Source organism: Vanacampus margaritifer, chromosome 7 (genome assembly GCF_051991255.1).
Source record: "Vanacampus margaritifer isolate UIUO_Vmar chromosome 7, RoL_Vmar_1.0, whole genome shotgun sequence".
In the NCBI taxonomy this organism is placed as follows: domain Eukaryota; kingdom Metazoa; phylum Chordata; class Actinopteri; order Syngnathiformes; family Syngnathidae; genus Vanacampus; species Vanacampus margaritifer.
The window spans coordinates 9,413,539-9,433,000 of record NC_135438.1 but is presented as its reverse complement, the minus strand read 5'-3'; the positions used below and the strand labels follow the sequence as shown (position 1 = coordinate 9,433,000).

The 19,462-nt window shown below is 43.2% G+C and overlaps 1 protein-coding gene across 4 annotated transcripts in view; it reads right to left on the bottom strand.

Moving 5' to 3' along the window:
* Window positions 1-415: 415 nt before the first annotated feature.
* tnrc6c2 (trinucleotide repeat containing adaptor 6C2) overlaps window positions 416-19,462 on the bottom strand; it is a 42,176-nt gene continuing 23,129 nt past the window's right edge. For 2 of the 4 annotated variants that reach the window (XM_077570161.1, XM_077570164.1), the window contains 18 exons: window positions 14,152-16,602; window positions 13,319-13,522; window positions 12,829-12,998; window positions 12,659-12,736; window positions 12,461-12,518; window positions 12,243-12,385; window positions 11,953-12,099; window positions 11,153-11,296; window positions 10,839-10,958; window positions 10,603-10,686; window positions 10,071-10,356; window positions 8,836-9,000; window positions 8,548-8,739; window positions 8,322-8,471; window positions 7,801-8,016; window positions 7,131-7,204; window positions 6,529-6,668; window positions 416-6,436 (listed from right to left, as the gene is read on the bottom strand). In XM_077570161.1, coding sequence (XP_077426287.1) covers window positions 6,085-6,436; window positions 6,529-6,668; window positions 7,131-7,204; window positions 7,801-8,016; window positions 8,322-8,471; window positions 8,548-8,739; window positions 8,836-9,000; window positions 10,071-10,356; window positions 10,603-10,686; window positions 10,839-10,958; window positions 11,153-11,296; window positions 11,953-12,099; window positions 12,243-12,385; window positions 12,461-12,518; window positions 12,659-12,736; window positions 12,829-12,998; window positions 13,319-13,522; window positions 14,152-16,602 — 5,174 coding nt within the window. In that variant the 3' untranslated portion in view covers window positions 416-6,084. The remainder of the gene's footprint in view (window positions 6,437-6,528; window positions 6,669-7,130; window positions 7,205-7,800; window positions 8,017-8,321; window positions 8,472-8,547; window positions 8,740-8,835; window positions 9,001-10,070; window positions 10,357-10,602; window positions 10,687-10,838; window positions 10,959-11,152; window positions 11,297-11,952; window positions 12,100-12,242; window positions 12,386-12,460; window positions 12,519-12,658; window positions 12,737-12,828; window positions 12,999-13,318; window positions 13,523-14,151; window positions 16,603-19,462) is intronic. The other 2 variants (XM_077570162.1, XM_077570163.1) reach the window with 2 other exon arrangements.

Genomic DNA, 19,462 nt, shown 5'->3' with positions numbered 1-19,462 from the left:
CATCTACAACACACTTATTCACTGGAGTTTTTAAGGGCCTACTTTTGTAGGTGCTGCCTTTTTGGTTAGCAACACATAGTTGGAATGTACAATAAAAAGGTCTAGTTTTCATACACTAGTTGACAAAAGTGGGACTTTTTTTAAACTAATAGAAATACTTATACTTAATACTATAGCCGTCATTGGCAGTTAGTTAAATATATATTATTGTACATTAAAGCTATATAAAAATTGCACTTGAGGTTTAAACACAAACATTTCTCCAAAAGCAACACCAATTTTAAAGTTAAATACAACTGAACTGTACTATAGGCAGCAGAGATTCTTTCATTCTTTCACCACTTGGAAACTGCATCATTAGTGATACTAGTAGAGGGGTTAGAAAAAAGAAAAAAAAAGACGACCAGACACGATATAACAGCCAAGAAAATGTAATTTTTATTAATATCATCCGAAAGAAGATCCATGTATTTTTTTTTTCCTGGTGCATGTCTTAACAATCACATTATATGAGGAGAAAAAGGAACAACATTTAAAAAGCCACAACTTTGTAGTTCAGTTACAGACATTTTCCCATTATTTGTGTGTCAAAGTAAAAAGAAAAAAGGCAAAGGCAAAGTCCCCCACATGACCCCCCCCCCCCCCCTCAAATGACAAACAAAAATCAAATCATGGGCTTCTTCTCAGGCCCACCCACAGTGCTTTAAGCAGAAGGACAAGCGCTCATTGGTTAAGAAGGGTTCCACAGCATGGTGACGTCATTCAGGTCTGCTAACACGAGACAACATGAGCACATTTAGTCAAAGAAGAAGCCGACATGAAACCCTGAACCCTCCCACTTTTGTGCATAGATCATGATCCTTTTGCTTGAAAAGCGTCACGCGGAAACACGGAGAGATGATTGAGAACATCCTGCACTCACAAACCAACAAAAACAAACAAATGCCTTTCCATTGATCCTTGTTTTCAAATGTAAAGCAATCTCTACGTAAGATTTCACATGTAAAGCACTTTTTTAATTCTCAATATTCAAAGTTGATTCTCAGTCTTATTTGGTAAATATGTCACTTGCTACAAATACAAACGAGTTGTTGTCATGGTTGAGAGTCCCCCCTAAAAAGCGTCAGTGCTTGCTCGGGAGAAGAAGAGGAAAGAAAAAATCATCAAAAGAAATGACGCAGGAGTTGGGATGTTGGAATTCTGGCCTTCCTGAGACAAAATTCATGAATGTTTCGACAACAAGTGTGCAAGAAAACGAGCGAGGGCCGAACTTGAAATATGACGACAACACTGATCGATCCCAGAGTTCTGAAAGTAGCATACGTTACATTATCCTCATTTTGCAAGGTTTCCGTGTCGAGGATTTTCTTATGAAAACACAACATTCCTGTCGTAGTCATTCCTATTTTCTTTGAAGGTGACACAAATGAAATGCTTGTGAATGACAGGAACACCAACGCTAGGCACCTCTGAAATGACCCCGCCTCCCTTTTCTCCTTGATGCTACACTAGTCCTTCTACACCTAACTATGGCCTTGCCTCTTTGTCTTGTTTTTTGTCTTTTCTTTTTTTAATATTTTTTTTTTATTTACTTTTTTTTTTCTTCATTTTATCTTATTGAAACAAAACGGTGCAATACTCAATGATAACCCCGCATCGGGATTACTCCACAATAAAAGCCACTATAAGGTAGATCGACTTTTTTTTTTTTTTTGTACAGATAGAATGAAAACAAATGAATTCCTTGAGTAAACATGTACACGTGAATTGTCGTCGTCGCCCCTCCCGTACTTTTTGACTCCGATTAGCTGAGTGAGGGGCACAAGACACTCAGTGCAACATTAGAAGAGAACCAGACAACAAAAACAAAAACACAGTTTCTGGCACACATTCAAACATCCGTCGCACACAAACGTAGATGACGCTTAGTTCTTTTTTTTCTCTTTCTTCTCTCTTCAAAAGATTGGTAACTTAATGCATTTCATTGTCATCGTCTCCATGTTAGCTGTCAGACGAGAGAGAGAGAGAGAGAGAGACCTTTACTGACTTCACATTACACTATTGGCGCTCCATTACCAAGGAGTATTTGGGCCAGTCTAAAAAAAAAAAAAAAAAAAGAAAAAAAATCATCCAAGTTGACTTTAAAAAAAAAAAAAATTTTCTCCAATATTGTCTTTTCTTGCAATCTTGTGAATTATATAAATTAACATTTCATTTGTCAATCTTATAAAAATGTTAGATTTTTTTTTCCTACAATAAACTCACAATTTTACACTGCAATATTAAATTGTATCTGAGAATAAAGTCATGGGCTTATAAGGATAAAGTTCTAATGACAACACTTTGGAAATAAAGTTTCAAAGTAAAAAAAAAGAAATGAACTGACAATAATAGTACATGGATAAATGTGGTTATTCTGTGGGGGGGAAAAGTGCTCATTGTTGGTTTATTGTATACATTATATCTTGATTCTCCAAAAAGTGACTTTTTAAAAAAACAAAACACATTTTTAAACAAATTTCTCCTCACATAAAAAAAAAAAAGTTTATTTTTACGGCATGACCCAAATACTCCTTCGTCCTCCGTAGTTCAAGTATTCAAGTTCAATATATATATATTTTTTTTAATTAGCAAATGCTAATTGCTAGTGTAGACACTGGAGTGCGGGCTAACGAACGAATGTACGCACATCCAACAGTACACCTGCTCTGACGTATACTGCATCGTGTGGCTGAAAAGCAGAATGTGCTGAATGCGTGATCAAGTATCCGTTGACGACCAAATTGCTTCCTTCGCATATTTGCGTGCGCGTGCGCGTGCGGGGGAAATACATATTGCTCATCTTCATTTCAACCTTGCGGACACAAATGAAACATTTGAGAGGCTACCATCCGAGGTGTCAATATACATGTACAAATAGATGTGCATATGTACACATATATGTACAGGTATACATACATGAATATTAAGCACTGTTTATGCATACTGTAGAGATATATATATATATGTCTGGAGTATGTACTGCTATGGAGAAGAGAGCTTTGGAGAGGAGAACCTCTCGATGCTGGTGCAGCATATGGGAAAGCCCCTTGTGACTTTCTGGGCGTGGTACTGGTGGACTATTGGGTCTGTCTGAGCTTCTTGGATCAAGGCAGTTTTACAGAAACAGGCAATAGTGATTTTTGCTCGTGTGCTGCAGGACACATTGTCCTGAAAAGGTAGCCTTTGTCCCTCCCCACCCCCTTTTTTTTCTCCTTCTTGATTTAAGACTTTGTACCTCTCGCCGACTCCGATACAGTGGAAATGTAAAGTTCATCATCGGGCCCGCTTTGAGCAGGACGTCAACACAAAATTAAAAAAAAAACAAAACAGATAAATACAGCATCCACAATCAAACAAAACGACTCAAATCCAATGAAACAAAAAAGGCACCCCCAGTCGTGTGTCTGCTTGTTCGTGGTGTTAGCAGAACGTGACGACCGGAGACGTTTCAGATAGAAGTGCAGAGCTTTAACATATCATAGATCCTTTTTTTTTTTTTCATTTACATTTTTTATCTTTTTTTTTTTTGTAAAGATTTTTATGTCAAACTTCATAAAAATGATGTTAAAATGTGATTTGTAAGTTTTTTTTTTTTTTTGGTTTTAAAAAAATATGTACCCGGGATTACCCATCATTAACTGTGCACTGTAGCAAACTGGAACCCTCCCGCTACGCTACGTTAGCGTCGGGTTTGTCCCATAAACAAACAAACAAACAAACAAAAGAAAATCAGTCAATTCAGGGTGTGATGCTGCTGCCCCTGCTGCCCCCCCACCTGCCTCCCCCCAAAAAGATTCCTTTCAAGAAGGAACACAAGTGCTCTGTTCAGCAAATTGAAGTTGGCACAGTACATTGGCATCTTTTCAATGCATGAGGTGTGTACATGGGAACAAAGGACAGGCGTGGAGAGAGAGAGAGAGAGAGAAAGAGAGAGCTGCAAGGTGGTACTCGGTGTCCCCCCCCCTCCCTACCCTGAGATCAAGTCTGGACATGAGCCTTTTTGATAAAGTCTTCCCACTCCACTTTAGTGACAGTGTCGAGAGAAAATGGCAGCCGTAGTGAAGTTCACAGTAGGGGGCGGGAGCAGTGCTGGAGTGAGGTCATGCTTAGAAAAGGGCCCCGGCTTCTCGTTTTTTTTGCATAGAAACAGATACAAGGGGCCCTTCGTTGCCTCGTGGAGGGGTTGGGGGGGGGGACTACTGGATGTGGCTGGTTTTCGAGAGGGGCAGGGGGTTAGCGTAGCAGCTAGGCAATGGGCAACCTGTGGGCAGGCGGAGCAGCTTGGACCAAAAAGAATGAAAAACACCCCCAGACCTGGAAGTACTACAGAATACTGTTCAACACAAAGCATGATCAGCTCAAAAAAAAAAAAAAAAAAAGCAATAGACAATCAATAGTATTGATCCTTGTTTTGCATTCATTACACAGGATGAGCACACAGAGGCACCTCTGAGCAAAAAGTGTTTCTGCATATGAACAGTGAGAGGCTCCTTCGGGCAGCCGCGACGTATGAACGCTTGTGGACACAAACGACGACGAGACGCGATCCAGAAATATGACTAGGAGATCTTCCAGCTAAAGTGATCTTTGCGTTTGAACAACTGAGAAGGAGAAGGAGCGAAGGGTTGGTCTGGTTATTGCCAGACAGAGCCCGGGAAGGAAGTGCTGCTGTCGGACACCCGGGGGGGGGAGGGGGCGGGCGGGACGGTGGGCGGCGGACCACAGCAGAGAGGCACTCAGTGGACGCGGACCACCTCCCCCGATACTCCGCCCCTCCCCGCCGCGCCCCGATGACCATCCACGCTCGGTCTTGGACGTTTTGGAGTAACAGTGATATTCACGTTGGAATTGTTTTCGTGCCAGTCGCGTTTTCCCGCCGTCAGAGTTTTTGTCTTGTTTTGATTTCTTTTTTTCTTTATTAAGTCGAAGCCACGAGAGCTCCTCGTAAGTGCTATGATAAGAAGCCTTCCCGTGTTTGTTCACGAGGAACACTCGTAGGTCTACTGCATTGAGGAGAACCCATACATCCCCCCCTCCTTTAAAAAAACAAATATTTGGTATTGTGCCAGACACACAGAGGCGTCCAATCGGATCCAGTCTCTTGTTGGCTGTGGGTGCGGCACGCAGACAGGAAGTGTGCACTGAAGTCCAACCTGCTTCTTTTTCGCACAGATTTTCCAATGGCGCTCAGGAGGGAATAAAAAAAAAACTTAATTTAAAAAAACAAAACCGTTTTTCAAGTTCCAAAAACTGACCACATCCAACAGGACGGACAGAGAGTTCTACGGTGTATATTGCACAATGTAAACCGTCACGTTCAAAAGGGTTAAAGCCGCGTCCCTCTTTCCCTTTCCCGGCGATGACACTTCCAGAAACGCTGTAGAAGATTCCACAAAGCACCAGTGAGTGAACTGGAGGTGACCGCCAGGATCTCGTCAGTGATTGGGCGCCGCCGCAGTTGCTCAAAGCTTATATATTCGGGGACGGACATCAGAAAATGGAACCGGCTGTCAGCGTTGAAGAATCCGAAGAGTTGGTCACCGGTTGCGTTGGCTCAAGAGGTCAAAAAACTGTGCAAGGTTCCGTCTGCTTCTTCAGTTCAACAAAAAAAAAAGGCGGCTTGGAAAGGACCCGGTGAGCACTTAAGGCTAATTAGTGCTGAGAAACAAAGAGTAACGAGTAAAGGTCATCCATACACATCCTTGGCCACGGGCATGCTGGGAATGGTCGTTTGAGATTCTTTTTTTGTCTGGGATGATTCTTCTTGGAGGGGAAAGGTAGATGGCAGCTTTGATTGCTTCTCCTAAAAAAAACAAAAAAAAAACTCAAAAAGATTTCTTTATGTTGTGTTTGAGTTAGTTTTTAGGTTGCAAAAGAAAAGGAATAGAAAGTAACATCAAAGAAACCGAAGGCTTGGTGAGCCTTCGGTTTCCCAATTCACAGTTGCAGAAAGTTGTAAAATGGTGTTGATTATCGCCACATGATTTGCTTGGGTTTTGCTCCTGTTGCCAGAACCTCCATGTATTGTACCGTGGCAGCCTTCTACATGGACTCCCCACTCAGCAGGTCTCCAGGCAGCAGGGTATTAATGGGGGTGGGGCTCCCGATCACGCGTGCGTCCTCCCCGCTCGGAGGTCCCCACAGGCTGGAGTATTGGGGCACTCCCCCCCAAAGCAGGTCGCCTCCGCTGGCCTTGCCTCCACCGCCGCCGCTGCTCCACTGGCCCATGGAGTGGGACGTGGCTGCCCCGCCCATTCGATTCTGATTGGTTCCCGGGTTAGCCTGCCAGCTGGTGGTGTTGTTTGAGGCCAGCGACTGGCCTTGTGCAAAGAAGCGGTTCACCTCCTCCTCGCCAGCAAACTCTGCCAGGATGGTGGTGTTGCCGAGCACACACCTGACATAAAACACAACACGGGTCAGTCAAAAGACACGGGGACGAACAAGCATTCGCACTTGTAAATTCCCCAAACAGCTTCTGGCACTCACATGTGCAGAGACTTCTGGGCCTTGGCGGCCTCATCCTTGGAGCTGTAGCGCACCAGGGCGTTCCCTTGGGTCAGGTTGAGGTGGAATGTGATCAATGGGCCGTGCTGCATGCACAGGGTCCGCAGGGTCGAACCGTCAATCTGTAGAGCCAGAGGAATATGCAGATGCATGGCAGTTAGAAGACATTTGTACTTTACATACAGTAGATAAAGTGTATTCATTTGTATTTGAGTATAATATGCCCCCCGATTTGCTGATGTACTTTATTATCAGCGTGAATAATATTAATGAATACAAATTCAACAATAATCACAAGACAATGAGTTACAATGTGCGGGAAATGTGCTATAAATCAGTGATTCTATTTTATTATTATTTTTTGACAAACCCTATGTTACTGCCTAAACACTGCGTTCTTATTAACCCCCCTGCATAATACCCCCCACCCCCACCCCTTTTTGAGGCACTGAAATACATAAATACTCAAAATCACATGTTTTAATAGTGTGGCATCCATTTTGAGTTAAGTTTAAACTACTTAATCTTGCCACTAACTCAAGTTAAGACACTTGTTCAAATAAAAGGTCAATCGACCCACTTACTTGAGGTGTGAGATTTCTCAGCACCAGCCAGCTGCTGGTCCTGTTGGAGCTGTCTGTACTCCAGGTGGTTCCCTCTGTTAAAATACCGATGAAAAGAGATTTGCAACTGACATTTTATAAAAATGAAACAAAATGAATGCTTTAAATGTTCATAAAAATAGCAAATACCTGATAAAAAAAAATCTTAAATATCAAATTTCCTATGAATTTGTTGCCTACCACCCCCACCCGCACCCAAACATTGTTTCTAAAGGTCACAAGTAAGTTTAGAGAAACAATGTTGATAGGAGGCCTCTTTGGGAGCCGGTAAACCTCAGGATGTCAGTTCAGCGGTGTGTGTTCAACGAGATAAGCCATCGATAGAGAGCAGATGTGATCTCTGCTCTTTGACTAAGTCTGCCTAGCATTTCATGAAATGTTTCTACTTTCTAGTCAAGTGATCATGTACAGGAGATTGTGTTGGGAAAACAAGCAGTAATAGTAGTAGTACAGTTTGGCATTATGATTTGTAAAGGGAATACTATTTACTGTGTTCATTATACTATTTTGTTGCATTAATGTTCTTTAAAATCAAGTAGGATTGTTTTGACTCATATATATATATATATATATATATATATATATATATATATATATATATATATTTTTTATTATTACTATTTTTACTCACCAGAGGAGTAAGAGCCACTCCAGCCTTGGGCTAGGCCCAGTGAGTTGCCCCCCCAGGTAGAAGAAGGTTTGGTGTTGGTGAGGCCTGGTGGGGGTCGGGATGGGGCTGCGGAGCCGCGTGGGCCTTGAGGGACTTTCCATAGCTCGTGGGTCAGGGAGGCTTGGTTCTGGGTTATGGACCCCGTGGACCAGGTAGACTTCACATCAGACAGTTTGCCTTTAACAAAATAAAAGAGTCATGAATCAAAAAGATGAGTTATCACGTTAGATAATAACCTTTAAGTAGTGTTTTCTACGCTGTTTTTAAGCATTACTTGAATTAAGCAGCACACCTCTTGAATTATTTGTGAATTCCTAAAAAAAAAAAATCACACAGAAACGGCTAACTAACATATGAGGTGAGCTGTTCCCTTTTGTGGCTGACATTAAAGAGGTGCAGATGGTTGTTTGGCGAAGTGAGAATAATTTTGTTGTTAAAGCCACAACCAGGGTTGAACCTACAGGACCCGTGTTTGTCTGTACCTCCGTTCCTGTCACGCAGAAGGTATCTGTTGACGTCATGGATGTTTGTGTTGATGGTGGGACCGCTGGGGACGCTACCAGGGGTCATATTGGGGTCATTCTCAGGGTCAATGTTCTGAAGGCCCTTCCATGGCACACCTGGGCAGAATTCTGAGGATGCAAAATAAAGCATATCAAAAAAATATTGTGACAAAGCACGCTGCTATTCATTTGCCTTTGTCCTCACCTGGGGGCCAGTTAATGTTGTTCCCATTGGTGATCTTTTCATTGGGGTTCTTGCCTTGGCCCCAGCTATCTGGGGGTACCAAGGAGCTGGCGGGGGAGTCCGAGCCGGACATCAGATTGTATGGGCTATAGGAATCCTCTAGCTGTGAGGGCTTTCCAGGGAGGCCCAAGCTAGAGGCAGCAGATATGGCACCTAGCATGTGGAGTAACACACATAATCACTTAAATCCATCTTCTTCCTTTTTTTTGGGGGGGGGGGGGGGGTCTAAGCTGGGAACGCTTGACTCACCGTGCTTGTTGAGGTTGTTCTCCAGGTTTGAGGTGTTGCCACCGAGGCTGTCCATGGAGTTGGAGTGCGTCCACTGGGACAGGCGGGACTGGGGCTGAGGGGGCTCCTTCAGGGACAGACCCCCAACCTCGATGCAGTTTACATTCATGTTTGGATTCAGTCCAGCTGCACAGAGGATACAAGAATTGAAAAACATGTTTTTACAAACATTAAGCCTTTTTGTGTGGCCATGTTGTGGTGGCCCTGCAACAATACTGTATTATCCAAGACTAAGAAAATATTATTTCTGTGTAGTTTTTTTTTTTTTTTTTGCAGTATAAAATCAAACTCAATATTTAACATTTTCTGGGCTTTATATCTTGTTCAAAACATTTTTAATTGAAGTATTTAACTTGTGCAAAAACTCAAAACATTGAATAGTAAATATAAATAAAAATCAAAAACATGTTGATTTTATCCCATTTAATTATGCAATTTGTACTGACCCGTTTGGGCAAGCGTCAGTGAACACTGTCACATAGGTGCCCCTGGCCACCGTTACAGTGAAAGCCTGAAACATTCACTGATGCAATATCCAAATTATGGTGGATACTATATTCAGCCACTCTATATATACTGTAGCGTATTATACTGTATATAAATAATGAATACAGCATATTGTATTTTCACAAATAGTGACTCCTTGCCTCAAGTTATTGCGTTATTGTGTGTGTCATCCAATTAAATTTTGTTTTGCCTCAGAAAAAAGTGGTGCTACTACTGAATGGCTGTAATTGCGTTTACTGATGCCACACTAGACACCAATAACATTCATTGCTTGCTGAGCAGACAAAGAATCTATACGGCTGACGTTTATTATGGTGTTTTAAGAGAAATTGACCCATTAAATAAAAGTATATTTATCATAAAGTTGGCCTACTCTCCTAACAAATACCCTACAAAAAGTCCTGCTAAGTCAATAAACTCCACTAGCTACTATTTACAGAAATAGGCCAGCTAAATGTGGATTGTTTTGAATTGGCTGCTGCCGCTGAGGCAATTGCAGGTGCAACAACTCCGTCACCCGCAGTAATTATCTCCATTTAATGTTCTATTTTATTGGCAGGGAGAGCCACAACTTGCCACAGCTGTGGTAACAAACGTCGACTTGCTGTTACCATGGTTACTAAGGACGTTGCTACATCGACAGTGACTGAAGTAATATAAATCTTAATTGCTCTCTGTTAGAGACTCACAAAGAGGGTAGGTGCTGTAGGCGTTGGGTGAAGACAGCGGCTCTTTGGTGTGCAGTGCGTCGGCCAGGCCAGGAGCATGATGTGGGCCTGTGAAAGGGTCCAGGGTTGATTTTGCAGATCCGGGGCCTCCGGTGGGGCCACCGGGGGCATGCAGACCAGCTTGGGAGGAGGACGAGGAGGCGGAATGAGAGGGAAGCTGCTGCTGCTGCTTCATCAACAGCGCCTGGTAGAGCTGACGCTGGTGCTGCTGGATCTGCTGCTGCATGTTGGTGATTGTGCGTGCGACCTAGGAGTGGGCAGACACAGAGCAGTGTGAAAAGGGACGGAAGAGACAAAGATACTTCTGTAGTATTAAAACAAAATAGAAACATCAACAATTGAGCAACTACTGACGTAACAATGATACGTTATCCACTCATGTTGTTACAGTATTGAATCGATTTTGCAGTCAGGTCATGCAGTCATGTGCTCCAGAAATGAGTTACATCACAGGATTTTGTGAGTGGGTGCAACATTGTGACTGTTGACTCACTTGCTGCTCTTGTTGTCGAATGGGACCAGAAACGTTACGTTGCGCCTGCATCATCTGCTGTTGGATTTGTAAACGCTGGTATGCCTGGGAAAAAAAAGGGAAGCAAAAGTACATTACAGTACAGCCACAGAAAAGACATAAAAGCAAACATTTGTTAGGTTGATTGTTAATTCTACATGAACAATTCAGAAATGTAATTACAAAAATGTCAATCTACCAATCAGAGTCAGACTCACCATTTGCAGTTGCTGAAGTTGGTACAACAGGGTCATTTGTTGAGGGTTTATTGGTGAGGTTAAAAGTGCAGGGTTCAGACCAATGTTTTTTGCTGCAAACTGCAAGAGCTGTGCTTGGACCTGCAAGAGGCGGAGACGTAGAGTGGAGTAATGACAGGTGAGTTATGATTCACGAGTAAACAAAAGCAGTTTCAAGCAGCAAAGAACAGACATTTACTACATACTGAAATGCACAAGCAGGAAGTCTTACACAAGGAGGTAAATAATGCATGGCTTAATGGCAGAATCTTTAAGGTGCATGAGTATTCATGTACCTGAGGGGAGAGAAACTGAGGCACTTGAGCACGTAGACTAGGCATGGAGGAATTCAGAGGTGGCACTGGTGGCTGAGGAGGCTGCAGCTGCTGCATGGCCCGGCTTTGTGCTGCTCCACTGCTGCCAAACATTCCACTGGGTATCTAGAACAAAAAGAAAAAGTTTTTTTCTTAAATAAATTTGTCATTTTTTATTCAAATTGCCAAGCAAATTAGCAATTGTGTGAGTATCCATCAGCCCACTAAATTGATAGACATTCATTGTAACCTTGACTAACTGTTAAAGTCATCTTTGAAGTGGACAAAATTTAAGGAAATCCTCAATAGACATCACATGAGAACGGGACAGGCAATGGCAAAAGACAGAAATCCAGAAACTCAATACCCCTAAGCCATGATTGTCACTAATGCAGAAAAATACCTAATTGCTCAGCCTTGAACTGGATGGCTAATAACAGAACAATTGGCATAGCACACTTAAACGTTCTAGTGTGCCGCAGTGCATATATTTAGCGAAAAGCAGCTATCTATCCAATTATTGTTTTTAGCAACTATATACAATATATTTTTTGAAGGCCAAAGAAATTCTGAGCTTGGGAAAAGGCAGCTCGAGTACTTCCACATTCCAAATAGCACTTTTCTTTGGTGTTCAAGGGCATTTTCTGGCAGTGACGCTAAGCACTTGAGGCAAGGTCATTCAAACAGAAGCAGACAATAAACTGGAGCATATGAAAATAATGGAGCGTATGGTTATACTGCCTCTTGACAATGCAGCGACTTTTAAATATCTTAAACAATACCTGTCTGTTGTTCAAGTTTTGCATGGCCAGCCCCGAGTTGCCTGGTCCCAGACCCTGCCCAGGAAGGCTACTGTTGGCCAGGGGGAGCTTCAGGCTGGGGGAAGGCATAAATGGTGATGGGGGGGCATCGTCGGAAAGAACGCTATCCTGGAGCAGAGAGATAAAGCGGTGATGAGAGTAAGCAAAGACTGAATATAAGGAATTTGTAATTACGCGTACAAATTAAGAAAACTTCTAATTTGTAAGAGACCTTTTTCAAAGCTATGAAGGCCATCCAGGTGACTTAATACCTTGTCAAGGAAGGCGTTGCGATCAGAGGAATCTTTAGAGAGCATGGATGGTCGACACACCAGTGGCTTGTTCAGACCGTTGCTGTAATCAGAAATGCCCATACTACGCTTGTCCAGGTCAGTCTTCTTCTCCAGCAGAGCGCCTGAGAAGGGAAAATGTTAACAATATTTGGAATATGCGTACAAAGGTACATCACTCACACAAAAAGTGAACTCACTCATGGCCTGGTCAAGATTCATGTTGTTGCTCTTCAATGCCTCCTCAGCAGGATCTCTCTACAACACAGTGATTACATCAGTCCCTCAAATAATAAATAAAAACTTAAAATCTTTAAATAATAAATAAAAACTTTAAATCTTAAAGAAGCCTTATATATTATGTATGTCAGTCTATTTGAAGAATAAATGACTCATACCGGAAAACCCATGTCTGTGAGCTGTTTGATGAGACGGTTCATAATCCAGGTCTCATCTGGTTTGTTAATCATCTTCCCCTGTGGACGCACAAGTCAAATATATTAAAATAATTACATGATCAATGTGTGTACACATGCAGACATGTATATAAAATGTTTCGAAATGTTACCTTGCTCGGGCCCTTCTTGGATCCATTGCCCCAAGAATTGCAGGAGGAGCTGTTCTCCTGTGAGGTGGGGCTGCTCCACATGTCCCCGTCCTCAGTGTCCCACTGACCTGTAGACATACCCATTTCCTCTCCTGCACTCCCCCAGCTGTCTTGCATAGGTTTGGGACCTGCTGAAACAAACAAGGGTGGGTTCATATCTAAGATGGAAAAAGTCAGAATTCTATACAAAATAATCTAATGTAAATGTAATTGAAGTCAAATCAGCACCACATGTAGTTTTGAATTTGGACACTTGATGGCACTGTTTTCATTTCTACAACTTGCTTTTGAGTTCACACCATACAGCACTTTGCACTTGTTCTCAAAAACCTTCCAAGGTGTGAAATTGCATTTGATTGCTTCAGATTTTTAAACCGCACTAGAGCCTCCTAAGGAGCAGACCCCTAAAACCTTATAGTGACCACCAACGTAGACAAAAGCTGCCATTTACCAGGCTTGCAAGGTGCAGCACAGGAGGGTCCGTTGGCCCTCCCATAAGGTCCGGAGGGCTCATGGACACCATCTCCCCACCCGCCGACACCCCCTGACGGTTTGCCCCAAGCAGAGGTGCCGTTGTCCACAGCTGATGTTGGAGCTGCAGGCTCTCCCCAAGCAGGCTCTGATTTCGGCTGAACACTGGGAAGCTCTCCCCAGCCTGGAAAACAAGAGTATAGGTCGGTAATTCATAGGAGGTAAGAGGGTAATTCATATTGCACAGTGGCCTCAAATGCCATTACAATCAATAATGCTAATTGCTAACTGAGAACAGTTTTATTGTCCCTGCAATTAAAGTTACTATTTCCGATGTCACCTTGTCGAAGGAATACTAATTTTATACTTGTACTTTAACATTTATAAATGCAGTCTAACTGATTAACAGTGGGCGGCAATGGTGTCACTCAATCAAAAAGACGGGTTACAGTTCTGTAGTAAAAGCATTGACATGTCTTTTATGCGTATATATGTGGTCTTTGTCCTCAATAAGACACATTTGAACTGTGTAATTATGCATGTATGGTCATTAAGATGCCTCGATACCCAGAAGACTAACCACTTAATCACCACAAAAGAATTATTTGAAGAAATAATGCTTGGAATACCTAACTATCCTTGTCGATAGTGGTTTTAATAGTAATTTAGTCACACCATCTGATAATGACTGAAATAGATGTTGGACTTCATCTGATTTATTAATTAAACCATCTTTTAACTAGTCTAAAAATATTGAGCCCATACATAAAAGACCATGTTATGAAGTCAAACAATGCAGTCCAATTCTTTTACCTGGGTTAGCAAGAGGAGGTCGACTCTGGGGGCCTGCACCTGGGTGTGGGACACAACTGTTGGGTGGCCCATAGTTGCTTCCATGATGTTGATGTTGGAGATGGCTCGGTGCGTTGCCATGGTGAGGATGGTGGTGCACTGGATGGCCGTGGTGGTGATTGTTGTTGTTGTTGCCAGGGCCAACAGAGTGATTGTTATTGTTGTGTGTGATCATGCCGCCATTCTTAATGGGGGGAGGGCCACCGTTGCCTGGATTATTATTAGGATTATTGCGATCCCACATATTGCCAGTCTTGCTGAATGTGCCAGGATCACCCCAGGTGGATGTTCCATCATCAATCTCCATCTTCCTGCGGATAGATGGAGGGGAGGGCTCCTCCCAACCTGTCGATTCCAAGCCTTGGTCCTGTTTGCTGACATTGCTCCAGCCGGAGGTGTTCTGTTTGACAGAACCAGGACCTCCCCAAGAACCAATGCTACCCCCTCCTCCACTACCAGTGCTGCTGCCACTGCTGTCAGTGGGCTTGGAGGAGCCCCAGGTGCCCTGCACTGGGCCACTGGCACGGGAGTTTTCTCCCCAAGTGCCGCTATTTACAGAAGAAGAAGTAAGCTTACCACTTCCTCTAATTCCTCCTCTAGGATTTTCCTTCCATCCCCCATTACCTCCATTTCCTCCTTCTCCTTCCCACATGCTGCTGGGGGAACCATTGTTCTTGCGCTCTGGTTCTCCCCAGTCCCTCGTGCTAGAACTGTTGGCACCCCCATTACTACTTCCCCAACCACGGGAGTTAAGTGGGGCTTCCCCCCAATTAGTGGACTGTCTTTTTGTCATGTCACTGTCCCAGCTAGGTGACTTGTCCTCAGACCCCCAAGATGTCATGCCTACATTTTTAGGTCCGTTGGTAGGCAAGGGGTCTCCCCAGCCACTGGTGGTTCCATTAGAGGCTTCTTTCTGTGAATGTGGGGGATCACCCCATCTAGATACAGTTTCAACTGGCGGAGGTGGAGGGCCTCGCCAGCCTGATGATCCTTCGCTTTCATGTTTTCCATCAGATCCAGGCCTCAGATTGGTACCAATGTTGGGGTTGATGGTGCCTCCGTTGGTGCACGCAGATCCACCATTGGAACTAGAACTTTCAAATGTGTCGGAGCTGCTGTTACTTTTCCCATCATCAGAGTTTGCTTCTTCCATCTCCCACACTGTGTGCTGTCGGATGGGAGTCTGTCCCCAACCCGTGTTACTCAGCACCCGAGGGTCCAAGTCCTGTCGGGGTAACACAGGGGTATAATCCATGCTTGAGGACCTATCTCTGTGGTGAGAATGGCCATCTCTGCTGTCCCCACTACCCTCACTTGCTGGGGCAGTTCCAGGCTGCTTACCCCATGAGCCAAGTTGTTGCTCTTGACCTGAACCTGAAATGACAGAATCAACAGAGTCCCAGCCTTTCGTTGCATCTCCACCTCCTGAGGATTTCCCCCAGTCGACCCAGCCACCACTTCCATTACTCCCACCACCACTACTACCTTGGCGACCCCAAGCAGAGAGGCCTGCGGGGGGAGCTGCGTCCCAGCCAGAGTCCTTGGGTGAGTCAGCTGCCTTGGTTTCACCACTACCCCATACAGAGCTGCCTGTTGTGTCTCCATTGAGCTGGGATGATTCAGTAGGCGACTGACCTCCCCAGCCGGTTAACCCATGTATAGGGCTCATGGGCTCCTGAGCTTGTTGCTTGGTGTGGTTTGGTCCATCAGTGTTAAGGTTAGTTTCCATATCGAAGGACAAGCTCGTGTTAGTCGAAGGGCGCTGCTGTTCATTTTCATTAGCACCAACCATGCTAACCCAACCTCCGCCACAAGTGCTTGTGCTTCCACCTCCAAGAGTACCATTTCCTACGTTTCCATTTCCACTCCCTGGTGGGTGAGATGAGGCGGAGACCCCATTCGGGCCAATAATGCCGCCACTCTCATGGCCGAGAACAGGCCACGCAGAGGGGTTGGCACTGGGATTGAGATTCAAGTTAAAACCGGGTGAGCCCCAGTGATTGGGCGTTCCTATTCGCCCACCATTCATTCCATCTTGTTTGGCATCTGAGCCCCAACCTCTATTACTGGACATTGTGTTGGCTGACCCAGGTCCTGTCATCATGTTATTGTTAGATTTGAGAGGTGTGTAGTGGGCCGGCTGGCCTGTGGCACCTGTGGCCATACTCAGAAAAGTACTACTGACGGTAGTGACAGTGCTGACGTCTGTGCTGAAGTTAGCTGAGCCCAAGGGGCATTCTGGTTTTGCAGGTTGACCGGGGTCCCTGCTGCGGCTAATGGAGGGCCAAGCTTCAGTGTCACCTCTGTAAATATTTTCTTTGTTCCAGCTGTTGGCACCAGAACTGCTGTCTGCATGCAAGGATGAGCCCCACTGGCAAATATGGGCAGCAGAGCCACTCTTGGGGGATATGTCTAAGGAGAAAGGAAACAAACGTGGAAATACTTTAAAAGTGGGGTTGAGTGAATAAAATGATAAAGTAAGAGAATGGAACAACACAAAAAGTGAAAGAAGCAGGGAAAGCCCCATTAATATTCTGAGTTTAAAGCAATTTATAGTAATGCTCGCTTTAAAGATTTGGGGTGATAAAATGATTACCATTATGTTGAGCACAATGTAGATGTAGTCAAGATATATTTTGTGTCACTTCACCGGTCATGCATACATTGTTGCCCTAACACAGTCAGTTCACCAAAACATATTTCCTTTTCCTACTTTTCCCCCTCTCGCCTCCTATTCCACTTTTTAAAACACATTCTTTACTAACTCTTGAGCTGCCCTAATCTTTTGTTATATTGTGGCCATCTCTCTCTGTCTATGCCTTTTATCTTACTTTGTGTCCCCTACCACTTTTCTTAACCCGTTAATTTTTCTCCCTCCTCTAACACCCAGCACAGTAGAGGTGCATCTGTCTCCATCGTGGTTTTGTTAGCTGGGGCACTAAAGGAAAGCCCAAGTGGAACGGTGCTCATTTATCGGAATGAAACCAAGCTGGCTTCTCATCCATCACACTCAACACACCTACTCCACCACCAACACACTAAAAGGAAACACTTTTCCCGAGTGTCTGCAAATGTATATCTCACCCTCAGCATACAACAGCAAGTATAGGTGTGTATCCACTAGCTACAGTCTATATACACACAGTCTATGTGTTAAAAACTAACAAAAACTAAACACACATTTATTTAATTTATCATTACTTATATTCTGCTGCATACAAGAAATGCCATTTGCCCCAATGGCACGCTATCAACTGAGGGGACTACTAATTGATCGAATCAGTGCTATAAGAGGGAAATTAATCAATCAGAGACAGGTAATCAATGATCTTGTTAATTCAAGAGGTAGAGAGAAAGAAAAGCTATTGATCCAGCATGCATTCACCTAAGCCACTAGCCAGCCAGAGCCGATGGCTCATGGGATCTTCAAGCAATACAAATTCCTATCATTAATCTAACCAACACACAGGCCAACCAAGCATATGAAGAGGGAATTCCACCATGAAGAGAGAAAAAGGTATATGCATTATTAAATAAACAGTGCCTAATTATGACCGTTTAAAAATGCTATATCAAACTGTTAAACCAATCTAATGCCAAACCAAAGATATCAACTTTTATTTTATTTGCTTGTGTGCCTTTAAACTACAGTACAACACACAACAGAGCGGCTGGGAATGCATTTTTTGCCTGCAAACATCTATCTTTATTTCTCAGGCAGCTTTATCGCACAAGGTCATCAGGCTGATGGTGCATGTATATTCCCTAATGTTAGCACGCAATCAGTTGCACAAAGGAAAAAAGAAATCCTGACATTACAGCAAATGCAATCCGTCATTACATTGGTAAACATATGACTTTGTGAGCCAAAGGGGTTTCTCTCCCTAAAAACACCATAGATAGAAAAGCATAAGCGTTTAAGGAAACAGACCACAAAAGTAACCAACATGTCCAAAACAACGTCAATTACTGAGTATATGCTTAGCAGGCTGCTTCTCAATCAGACAGGACAGAAAGCAATCAGACATAACCACACAGATGGTCTTTTCAATTACCAACCAAAAGGCTTATAAGTCTTACATAAAAAGACAGCATCATTAATAGCTACTGACGTTACTACTTCCTACTGTCTTTGATCTGTCAACACTATCTTTAGAGCAGCATATTTCATTAGTCTGAAACACAGCCGATACACTAACGATCCTGCCTCAGGAGATTGTTGGTTAGGTTCACTCCTAAACATTCTCTGTGTATTTTGTAATCTCGTTTACATATTTTCTTTCTTGAAGGCTTTTAAAATGTGTTACACAAAGTGATCATAATGCGTAAAGGATGGCATTTTTATTACTCCTATCACATACACTATAATGCAAAGAACAAAGTTTTCCCACTGCAAAGTACCCGAGGACAGGTACAACACAGTGATGGGACTGTGATGGAACACTCATAGCGCCAAATAATGTTACTGATGTCTAGATGATTATATTTGTTAGCATAATATTACATTTTCCTCTATTGTGCCAAACAATATAAATTTAAATAAATGGGGTTATAAGGCTATGTAGGATAATATATATAGCAGCCCCTTTTTATTTCACCTCAAGTCACCAAATTAATTTCCTGCAACTCCCTCTTAGGATATTTCAATCAAAAAGTCTTGCAGAGTGTTAAATTATTTCCATCCATAATATGTAAGTAATGTGGCAGAAATGCAGTGTTGTTTCATTCTCAATCCAGCTAAAAGGCCATTCACTGATTATGATAAAAAAAAAAGGTAGAAAAAAATCTAAACAATGGTGCCCATTTTATTTCTGTTCATGCTCCCAACTGGAAACAAAGCTGCCTGTTTGCATGCATGAATGTGCAAGTCTGTGCATGCACCTCCGTGCCTGTTCTCTACTAACAATCTGCACCAAAGCTTAGTTAGTGATCACTAAAAGTGCTCAAATAAGGAGAGGATTGTTGGCGCATTACAACAGTAACACGCAATGACGATAAATGCCAACGCTGTAATCAGAATGGCAGCCACCATCAAGAGACTAAGAACTAAGCAAGAGATTAATTCTGGTAAGACAAGCTGTCGGCATAGAAATGGGCAGGTAGCCAAGAATTAAATGTCTCTCAAATGAAATGGAAAGAGGGGTGACAGTGATGAGGAGAGTTGGGTGGTGCGGCAAGAACGTCCAGAGGGGGAGGGGGAGGGTTGGTAGCATAACAGCATAAAGGAAAAACAAAGGCGGCACAACTCTTCTCTAGTCATTGTAAGCATGTA